This window comes from Myotis lucifugus, unplaced genomic scaffold (assembly GCF_000147115.1).
Source record: "Myotis lucifugus unplaced genomic scaffold, Myoluc2.0 scaffold_958, whole genome shotgun sequence".
In the NCBI taxonomy this organism is placed as follows: domain Eukaryota; kingdom Metazoa; phylum Chordata; class Mammalia; order Chiroptera; family Vespertilionidae; genus Myotis; species Myotis lucifugus.
This window is the reverse complement of record NW_005872006.1, coordinates 84,736-95,803: the sequence shown is the minus strand read 5'-3', so window position 1 is coordinate 95,803 and position 11,068 is coordinate 84,736. Positions and strand designations below refer to the sequence as shown.

Below are 11,068 nucleotides of genomic sequence, written 5' to 3'. Positions count from 1 at the left end.
CCTCTTCAGTCTTATTAAATAAAACTCTGCTGCTCCGTGCTCACACGCATTGGGAGGCCACCCCACAGGAGGTCTCTTACGTTCCCTCCAGGGCAGAGAATTGCACGCTGGTGGCACATCAGGGAGCCACACACTCCCCTGGGTGCCCAGCAGGGGCCCTGGTTGATGCTCAGATAAGCTCCACACAGGGTTTCCTGTGACAGACAGTGAGTTTGCCACACAAGCTGGAGGCCTCAGAAGCGCACCTTTCCCACTATAGTGGCAGCTCTTTCCTGATGGCCTCTGGGACCTGCTCATGGGGAAGGTGCATCTCAAGGCAGAGTCAGCACAGCAGGCATTTTATCTGAGACACAAAAAGACTGAGGTATAGAAGCCACCAATAGACAAATACCGTAAAAGGGGACTTAAAGAGGTACTGGGTTTAGACATTTTCTTTTAAAAAATTAGAGAAAAAGAAGGAAACGAACATGATTATAGAAACAGTGAAGACATCACATCCTTACAATTGGCCTGCTTTTCTTTTCGTTTTAAAAAAGAAATATTTTTTTATTGATTTCAGAGAGGAAGGGAGTGGGTGAGAGAGATAGAAACATCAATGATGAGAGAGAATCATTGATCAGCTGCCATCTGCATACCCTCGACTGGGGATTGAGCTAGAAACCCAGGCGTGCGCCCTGATCGTGACCGGAATTGAATGGTGACCTCCTGGTTCATAGGTTGACACTCGACCACTGACCACACCAGCTGAGCTTGCCTGCGTTTCTTATACTTGCTGTCCCCCTCTGTATCTCAGGGGAAAGGAACCTGTGTGCGTGTCTTTGAGAAACACCGACAGAGGAGACCACCGTGTTCAGGTCCATGGCAGGCTCTCTCCTGGCTCAGAAACCAGGCCAATTAAATTAGTAAAAACTAATGAAAAAGCAGGACAGGAACTAGGAAGCCTTTTCTTCCTACTTCTTGCCCTTGAAGCCTGTGAGGCAGATGATTTCACTCCATATTTAATCGAGGAACATTTTTACAAAGAAATGTGGGCAGAGCTGAGCTAAGGTGCTCAGCAGCCAGCGAGGGTTGAACACACAGGGACAGGGAGGGATGGAGCTAAGGTTCTGCAGTCAACACTGGGGCCTCCAGGTCCAGGGGGAGGAGGAACCAGCAGGGAGCAGCTGCTGGTCAGGAGCCAGGACACAGCCAGAGTCCCAGGCGGCTCTCCTTGTGGAGTGAGAGTCCAGCAGGAAACCTCTTCAGGCTGCGAAGGGTCCTGACAAAAGGTTCTTTCCTGCCCCTGTTGCCATGGCCACCTCAGCTCAGGAGACCTGCAGACAGAGGACAGTGCAGCTCCCAGGCCCAGCCAGCAGGGGTGCTGCCTCCCAGGCCTTCTACTGGGGCTCCCAAGTGAGAAGAAAACCTCTGAGGCCACAGGAGCCAAAGCTGCTTTAGAGCTGCCTCTCACCAGGCGGGAGGAGACCCTGCAGTGTAAGCGGCCAGAGCCACACCCAGGCTCCCGCTACCTGTCCCCTGGCTCGTCCCCTGCACCTCTGTTCTAGGGAAACCGAATGCGTCCCTAGAGAGGATTCAAGAGCATTACCTGTGGGCTGAAGTCCAGAGTGTCCTGGGAAGAGAAGGAAGATGCCACTTAAAAGATAGGAAGGTAAGTGTGACCCCAAACATAGGGCCCCCACCCAGGCCACCTGAGCTTCTCTAGCAGCACCTCCACCTGCTGACACCAGAGCAGGGACGAGAGCAGAAGCTGAGAGCAGTGGCCTAAAAGCTGTGACATCCAGTTTCATGTTAATGACAGCAGGGCCTGCTCCTCCTTGTACCTCAGGATCTGCACCCAAATCCCCATGTGTCTTAACCCTTCTCTACCCCCACAGCCATGACTCCTCATGTCTCCACCCTAAGAACCGGGAGCTGGTTATTTCTGCATTTCCAGGGAACGTGAGACCGACAGGGAAAGAGAGGTTTCTACTGCGTTACCCAGAGCTCACCCAGCAAAGCCCCAGTTCTCACCACCATCTCGGGGCCTCGGCTGCCAGCAGGCTCCTTACCTTTCTGAGCCCTGAAGTAGATGAGCAGCCCCGCCCCTAGGAAGAGCAACCCCAGTACGAAGCCCCCGGCTCCACTCAGCACCTTGCTCTGTGCGGATCCAGACTGGGCCCCTGAGAAAAGAAGCTGGTTTCAGTGGGTTTTGGCACAAAGCAACTTCTCTAATGGAGACCCTGGGATTGAGAGCTTGGAGGAGCGGGGCGGAAAGGGGCAGGGTAGGGGGCTGCCCAAGAAGAAGCAGAACAATAGCCATTTCCACAAAGGAGACTGAGGTCACATTGAGCAGGTACAAGGCCCAGGCACTGGCCTCAGGTCCCTTCACTCCCAACCCAAGGCCACTGCTTCGGCCTCTGAGGGCTGTGGATCCTGGGGCTCAGTGACCTCCAGGACTTGGCCCGGGTGACAGAGCCGCAGACGGCAGAGCAGACGGGGCTCTCCCGTGGCAGGAAGGTCCCCACGCTGTGGAGGACGCGCCTCTTCCCAGATCACAGTGGGCAGCTCAGCGCAGGCAGAAGCACCTGCCCAGCTGACGGGGGATGGTGCCCAGGGCCAAGGGGCACCATGACGGGGAGAGTGTGATGAATTCAAAGCAGGGCAGGCATGGCGGCCTCCCAGGGCTATGGGTGTCCACAGAAATGATCACAGGGCTCCCCTGTGGCCTGTGCTGAAGGAGAGACACCAGCAAAGCAAAACGGGGTGTGGGGAGAGGGCACCCTGACCCTCAGGGACAAGCAAAGGCCCCTGTGGAGGGAGGGAGGCGTGTGAGGTCAGAGGGCGTCTCACTCCATTCCACGGTGACAGGGCTGGTGCTGCTGGGGTGCCGCACTTGGCAGGTGTAGACCTCCCCGCTCCGGGGAACTGTCTCCAGCATCACCAGGGTCTGGAAGGTCCAGTCCCCGTTCTGGATCAGGCCCGTGGACACCACCCCGGCCTCCTCTTCCTGGCCATTGCGCAGCCAGTGGACCTCAATGTGGCCCGGATAGAAGCCGTTCACGGAGCAGACCAGGAGGCTGTGGTGCTGCAGGCGCTGGGTTTTTGCAGGATACACGGTCACTGTGGGCTCAGCTGGGACAGAGAAGGCGGAGGGAGACATGAGCAAGACAGGCAGGCCCCTTGGTGGCTCCCTTTCGGCCTCATCTCCAGTCCCAGGCTCCAGGCCCAGGCAGCTCCACTCAACTGCCCTGTGGCCCCTTAGGAGGTAGTGCCATGAGCATTAATTCTCTGCCTACAGCCCAGGCCACTGGATTTGAGAGATGCTGAGGAAATTTGGGGGATTTTTCATAATTTGAAACAGTTACTCATTGTTGAATGAAGTGTTTACAAATCTTTGAGAGGCACAGAGTGTGTGAGTTCCAGTGTGATTTCTGGAGCAGTGCTGCCTGGTCACATCCAGGCTGTGCCTCTTACTGGGTGATCCTGGGAGACCCTCTCTGCTCAGCTCCTCACCTACAAAGAGGGTGATAATACTAACTCACCGCTTAAGGACCTATGAGGACCAATGGGCCTGAAACATGTACAACAGCGGCTGGAACGCAGCCGTCACTGTATGTCAGCTGTTTATCACATATGGAGAGAGAACATAAGGAAAGCAGAGGGAGAAACTGGGGAACAGCTTGGGGAGATGGGGACTCAGGGTGTGAAGTCCTGGGAATGCGATCACACCTGAGAGCATAGAGATGGTCCCCCTGGAAGCAGGAAGGACGGGGATTCCCTAGCTCCGGGTCTGAGTCCTGAGGGAGAGGGAGCAGCAGGGCAGCATCATTATAACACTTACAGTGACACGCACTGAGCAACCCGCTCCTTCTCAAAAGAAGCCGGCCTGTTATTGGGATTGTTGACATTTTATAATTGTCTCTCTTTTCAATTTGACATTTGAGTTCAGGGCAGGGTCTGGAACTCATTAATACGTGTGCTTCCTGCCTGAAACCATGCTCATTAAATACAGTTGAGGAGGAGGAAGAGGGGAGGAGGAGGAGGAGGAGGAGGAGGAGGAGGAGGAGGAGGAGCCTGAGGAGAATGAGGAAGAGAGGAGAAGGAGGAGGAGGAAGAGAGATTGAGGAAATCATTCCTAGCAACTTCTGAGTGCATTTCATTACCTTAAAGATGTTAAATTCTTAGCAACTTTACAGTACATTTCATTAAGTTTAAGTTTTTTAAATTCTTAACATGGAAAGTAATAAAACAGAATGAAAACAGAAGCCAGGAGCTGGAGAAAATGCTGAATCAAATGTTAGCAAAGTGTCCCTCTTGCTGCCTAGAGAGCCTGGAAATTCACTGAGAAAAAGGCCAGGATCCCAGGGATGACGGACAATAGGCCATTCTTGGAGCAGGAACAGCCATTAGCCGACATGTACATGAAAAATGTTCAAGAACCTTAGAAATCAAAGTAGGATAAATTAAAAATAAAAAAACAAATTTTCAACTGAGATTTGGCAATATTGATAAAAGATTTAACAAAATAGAATGTTAGGCAAAATGTCAGAACTCTAAAAAGTTAACGTAATTACTTAAATGCTGTCAGCCTGTGTGGATGTGACATCAGTGTGTTAAGTAACACAATTACAATTAGACCCTGGCTCACCATCACCCCCTCTGTAAACACAGGGGCACTGAGGGGGGAACAAGACACTGAGACCTGAAAGGAGCTCAGAGAGGCCAGAGGTGCCTCGGAGGCCCCGCCCCTCACACCCAGCCTGACCCTCAGCCCAGGGACAGGCTTGTGCACCCAGCACCCCTATTCCAGGGCTCAGGGTCAGGGGGGGTTTGGCCAAGACAGACCGACTCCCTCCTCCCACTTCCCTCCTGGCTGCTCCCCAAACCTTTCCCCCACTGGACAGGACTGTGCACCCCAGAAACACCCTACACAGGACAGGACCACAGGGTCCCCACAGCCGCCCTCAGGCCCCTCATGGGTGCTCCTCACAGCCCTGTGTGCGCAACCCCGGCCACCCGCCCCCACTCCCCCACTCCACCCCGCGCTCACTTTGGCGAGGCACTAGGAATCCCTCAGCCCCCACATAGTTGTATATGCAGAGTGTGTCCACCTCGGCCCGCTCATCCTCCATGAGGTCCTCCTGGCTGTTCAAGTACTCGGCGTCCAGCCGCCCCAGCTCCGTCACCGCGCGATACTCCCCCACGTCGCTGTCAAAGCGCAGATACTCCTGCCCGTTGTAGAAATATCTCTCCAGGAACCGCACTCGCTCCGTCCCGTTGAAGAAATGACACTCGAACTTAACCTGCTCCAGGAAATGCACTGCGGGGACAGGAAGGACCCATCACGCTGGTGAGAGATGATAGCGATGCCGCCCAATGCCAGCCGCCAGGCGGTGGGGACACAGGCCCCGGCACCCCCACTGCCAGCACCCGGGGCCCCTCCTCTGGGGCTGGGAGGCCGCAGGGCAGGGAGACCCCTGGGACCCTCAGCCACTGGGCACCCACTGGGCTGCCCCGCGGGCTCCGGGCTCCAGGCTGGACGAGGACTTGTGCCATCACCGCCTCCTCCTAGTTGCCTCCCCCCCCCTTACCCCCAGCCTCTCTCTTCCCCACACCCGCTTCCTCCTGTCACCCCCTGGGCAGGGGACCTCATGCCAAGCGCCAGCTGCCCGGGACCCAGGAAGGAAACCGGGCATTGCCCTCTGCTCTGCAGCTTAGAATTCACCAAAGTGCCCATCACACCCAACCACAGGCGCATCCACACAGGAGGGAGATGGCAGGAAAGGGGCGCCTGGAGCAGGGACCACAGGGTCCAAGTCCCATCAGGGGCGGGGCCAGGGCCTCTGAGTGACAGGATGTGGGGGAGGGTCGCTGTATGTGGGGGAGGGGGCACATCTCAGGTGAAGGCAATGCCACCTGCAAAGCCTGAGAGAACCCATGTGCCTCCTGGGAACCCAGAGAACAGGCTCTGAGCCCAGACAGTGGGAGGGAGGGGACAGGAGCCTGGAGGAGGCGGGTGCTGAGAGCCTGGGGGTGAGTTAGGGGGGCTTCTGCTGCATGTAAGGGAGAGCACTGAGGAGGTTCAGGGGTTACACCCTAATCCCAATAGGGCGCCCTCTCTTTCCTGCATGTCCAACCCAGGAAGCGCAGAGAACAGAACACACCTGTGGTGGAAGCAGGTGGTGGATGGAAGTGCTGACACCATCGCTGGTGCGGAGAGAGTCCCTGCAGAAATGGGAGGCCCTCACTGAGGACAGGGGGCTCCCCACGATGCATGACTCATGGAGGAGAGACGTGGAAGGTCAGCAGAGATGAGTGACCACAACTCATGGAGTTTTGACAAACATTGCAGAAGGCAAAGTAAAAAGGAAGGTTTTAAACTTCAAGTGATTGACTGGATTCAATAAGAAAGTGGTGAATTTATGTAACTGTCAAAATTTTTTTTCTTAATAAACTGTGAAGAGCTGCATTGGAAGGTGCGCGTGTGTATAAAGTGTGAGTCTAGAATTGAAAGGATGAGGACTACGCCCTGCATCTTACCCTGGGTCCTCCATTTTTGGGCAGCCATGTGCTCCGCAAGGCTTCTTCCCGGAAGCCCAAGCCTCTGCTAGCCACACCCAGGACTTCTTTAAACTAACAAATGACAATCAAGGGAAGTGCGTGCCATAGATATGACCACATCCTGTGTAACAAGACACTGACTTGCGCCTGGCAGATTGGCAGGGCCCACAGTCCTCTCTCCTCCCCTTACTCCACCCCCCTATAAAAGTCCTCTTCCCACCGGGCTAGCCCTCTCTCTGCCACTTGCTGCTGTGCCAGTAGGGAGTAGGGGAGACAAGCCCGGGTTTGAATAAACACTCTTTGCTTTTGCATCGGACACAGCTGGCTCCCTGGTGTGGTTTCTTGGGGATCCTGAAATCTGGGCATAACAGAATTTTCAGAAACAGCCCGTGTCCAGTAGTGTTCTCACCCTCAGCACTATTGACGTTTGGACCAGATGATTCTGTGTGGTTGTGGTGAGTGTTCTGTACACAGTGCGCTGCCCTCGGCATCCCCACCAGTTGTCAGAGAAACCCCCGCATGACAGCCAGACATGGCTTTACATATTGCAGACGTCCCAGGGGTGGGAAGGAGGGAAAGAGGTGGTGAACCATCTGAAAAGTCTGGGGTGAAAAGCCACTGTTGATTATGCAGGAGCTGAGAGTGACAATAAAAATTCAGCCAATATTGTGTCTGTGGAAAGGCTTGGTCTATATGACATTTATATTCTTTAGGAATCTGGTCCCAGTGCAGACTATTTTTCCAGGAAAATAAACTTGTTCAGGACCAAGATCTACCTATTTCTTTCCCTTGCCACCCAATCACCGAGTCATCATTTATCCTCCACATCATCTTCTTTCTTAATCTCCAGGCCACTGGCCCACTGCTTGTCTACAGTAGCAGCTACAGCCACAACCATTTGATTCCTGTTCAAAGTCCCAACTAATTCACTTTCTAACCGCCTCCTGCTCCCAGTAATACCAGGAGGCATCAGGTTACCAGCCTTGGTCAGATGTGGACTCTCATTTTATAGGCAGGTCCCTCAGAAGGGGAGCAGCTAAGATGACTCCCTCACAGAGACAGATTACAAACAGGAGCAGGTCCCAGCTTTAGATGGAGACCTTCACGTGGAAGTGATGGCAGAGGGGAGGGCACTCTGGTCAGACTCGGTCTATGTAACTTTTTGCAAATTCTCCACCACCTTCCTGACACATGAGAAGGTTGAAAATAAAAACGTGTGGAGTTGCTGTTCACTGTAGCCTGTGTGGTGAGCATCATCAGGCCATGCTCATGGGCCAAACTTAAAGACAAAGCAAAGAAATATATATGATTCCCAGTTACATTGAAATTTCAGATATATGATTGTTGTTTCTCTGAAACTCAGCTTAAATTGGGTATCCTGTATTTCCTTTGGCAACACAAGACCACCTGCTGATCAAATCTGAGAGGGAGGAGGGCTCTTAAACTTCCTTGTGTTCCTCACGTGTCTATGACAGTCTGCACATAGTGTGAATCCATATGGAACTTTTCAAGGTGTAAATGCAAAATGGATATAAATTCCTCCAGGGTATTGGAATTGGCAGCCCTTGCACCTGCTGCCCCCAACCCTGAGACGCACACTGGCCCATGGGAACATCAGAAATCTCAGCAGCAAGTCAGACCCAGCCAAGCCCCTGTTCACCAGTTGGGGTGGAAGCCCAGGCTCTAGAATGAGGAACCTAAATTAGAACATGAGGTCTCCCACTGGGTCAGATTGTACACCCATGGGACTTGTTCTTTATCTCTAAAATAGATTTAATGATACTGTAGTTCTCACAGGATATTGTTAAGTGAGGAATTAAATAGTGATTCTTCCTATTGCTGATCATATAAGCAATCAATAAATAGCTTGCTAGTTTAACTCTTATAACCCCTAAAAATACAAGGTTATGAGATCTTTCTATTCTTTATCTTTTTAGAGAAAATAACGTCTTTATCACAATTTGGCAATTATCTTTAATCAATTTTATCACTAGATGTTATTTTGAACACAAGGACAGAAACATTGGTCTCTGCGTAATAATGGGATATACATGCACCTAATATGAAAGGACTATGCTGAGGTAGAAGAGAGGACTTTCTAGATACTGAGACTTAGACTATGTCACCTGGTCTACAATTAACCTTGTGACTCTGGGTAAGTAGCTTAAACTCTCTGAATCAGATTCCATGGGTGATTACATCTGTAATTGCTGCAGGTGAGACAGGCTGGTTATGAGAGTCACACACTCAAATGTAGGCCTGGTGCACAGTAACTGCCCATGTGACGCTGCTCCATGCCGCAGGGACCAGATTTGTCTTGTCGATGACTCCACCCTCACCCCCAGGTGGTGACTGTCTGCTCTGGTCACTAATAAACGGTGGCTGTGGAATTGGTGGCTTTTATAACCAGTCACCTCTGCCTTCAAGGTCACTCCAGTGGCTCCTTGCAGTTCTCACCACACCTGGACACTCCCTTCTTGAAAAATCTACTTCCCCTCATTGCCCTGCATCACCTCCTCTTGGTTTTCCTCAACACACTGCACCCCTTCTCAGTCTCCTTTACTCACTCATTGGCCCTTGGTCCTCTGGGATTGACCCATCTTCTTGTCTACTTCTCTCCCTCTCTCTCTCTCTCTCTCCTCCTCCTCCTCTTCCTCCACTTTCCTAGAATTTAACACAACACATGTGTCAATGACACCAACACATACACCCCCTGCCTTGGCCGGCCATGAACTCCAGGCTCCTGTGTTCAACTGACCTCTTGACAGCTCCACACAAATGTCAAAAAATCATTTCAAACTTACACAAAACCTTTATTCCTAACCACCCCCTTAAATTACTTCTTACACAGTCTTTCCCGTCTCAATACACAGCTCCACCAAGTTTATTCTAATCATTGAGGATAAAATCCTTAAGGATTGTGACTCCTCCCCCATTTCATCCATAACAAGTTGTGGAAATATCTCCCCCAGATCTGCTCACTTCCCCTTTCCCTTTCCCGCTGCCTTTGCCGAACACACTAACTGAAGCCCAAGCCCGACACCTGGGCGCTCTTCCATGCTTCTCAAGGGCCCCCAACTCCTCTTGTTAACCCTGCAATCCAATCCTCCCTGGTAGCTGGGGTTATTGTTTTTAATAAATATACGTGGACTCTCCTGTAACCCTCAGCAGGTCACATGTCTCTTCAGATAAAATTGAAACTTCTTACCCGCCTGTCAGGGCCCAATATGATTTGTCTCCCATGTTCTCCGAACCTCTTCCTCTGTCAATGTCACTCCCCAACTTGCTCGCCCGCTGCAGCCTCACTAGTCTTCTTCCTGCCCCTTCAACATGGCAAACATGTTCCCACACTGTGGCCTCTCCCTCTTCCTCTCCCTGGGACATTTCTCCCGTAGATCTTCAAATGGTGGGTTCTCTCATCATCCAGGTTTCAAGTGTCACTTCCTCAGGGAGAGCTCCCTAACTACTTGTAGTGACATCAGGTGAATCCATGCTCTCTGTCCCATAAACCTGGGGTATTTTTTTAAAGCAATTATTGCTCTGAATTTTTTCTTCCTTAAGGGGCTCACGGAGAAAGGAAGGGAGATGGTGGGGAGGTCCCTGGATACATCTCATATAATAGGGAGAGGCACCAACATCACAGATTTTGCTGAGGACAGAACACAGGGTCATCAAAGAGAGATCCTCTAATTCCTTTCATTCCCCATAAAATACCAGAGAAACCTTCCTTTGGGAGATAAATCAATACAATAAATGGAGCACTGGGTGGGAATTAGACTGAGATCATTACTTCTCAATCCTCTCAAGACCCCCATGGAAGGGGACAAGAGGCTGGGAAGGTTTACTGGAGGCGAGGTGAGAAGAAACGGCTGAGATACATGGAGCCCCTTGCACATCTCATAGTGGCGAACACCAGCCCCTTTTGTGGTGGAAAGAATCAGGATCCATATGATAAAGGCAGGTGGCCACTGAGGAAAATGCCACCATTTTCTAAGGGACATGGCCTGGACATGGTGACAAAGCTAATTCCCTTTCTTCCTCCCCCACAACAGCTCACCCCCAAGGTGCACTTACGTGGAGTGTCCCTGGCCTGAGCCAGGGGAGGGCTCAGTGCCATCAGCATCACCTTCAGAGCGGCCATCCAGGAGCCTCCGGGGAACCGCAGACACACCATGCTGGAGCTCAGAGAGGACAGGGGCAGGGAGCAGGGGGTCTCACTCAGTGAGGACTGTGACCCTTCTCCACCCACATCCCCAGAAACACCAACTGAGGAACTCTTTTCTTTGTTCCTGGATTGGGTCATCTCAGCAATGAGAACCAATGAGCATCAGAGATGAACAGCATCATCAGTTGCTGGTGAGGGATTCAGTAGGAAGGTCCTCTTCTGGAACTTAGAATTTCCTGCATTAAAATCATTGCTTTGATTTAGTGCTTAAAGGTTTGGTGTAGTTGTGTCAGAAACACTGTATTGGGTCCTATTGTGAGGCAGCTCTGAGCTGGTCAGTGATGAGCACACAAGTTGGAGCCT

The 11,068-nt window shown here is 51.9% G+C and overlaps 1 protein-coding gene across 1 annotated transcript; it reads right to left on the bottom strand.

The window, feature by feature from the left end:
• Window positions 1-1,299: 1,299 nt before the first annotated feature.
• On the bottom strand, window positions 1,300-10,765 carry LOC102418225 (HLA class II histocompatibility antigen, DRB1-4 beta chain-like). Its single transcript, XM_006106958.3, has 6 exons — window positions 10,615-10,765; window positions 5,030-5,299; window positions 2,830-3,111; window positions 2,049-2,159; window positions 1,586-1,609; window positions 1,300-1,313 (listed from the first exon to the last, which is right to left on the bottom strand). Exons 1-6 carry the CDS (start codon window positions 10,712-10,714, stop codon window positions 1,300-1,302), a joined length of 801 nt encoding a protein of 266 aa, XP_006107020.1. The 5' UTR covers window positions 10,715-10,765.
• Window positions 10,766-11,068: the final 303 nt, after the last annotated feature.

Coding starts and splice junctions, on each gene's coding strand:
- LOC102418225 (XM_006106958.3), bottom strand. CDS start 10,714: ATGGTGTGTCTGCGGTTCCCCGGAGGCTCCTGGATGGCCGCTCTGAAG. Junction 5,300..10,614: donor TCAGGCCAGGGACACTCCAC/GTAAGTGCACCT, acceptor CTGTCCCCGCAG/TGCATTTCCTGGAGCAGGTT. Junction 2,160..2,829: donor CCCTGTCACCGTGGAATGGA/GTGAGACGCCCT, acceptor TTCTTTTCTCAG/GGGCCCAGTCTGGATCCGCA.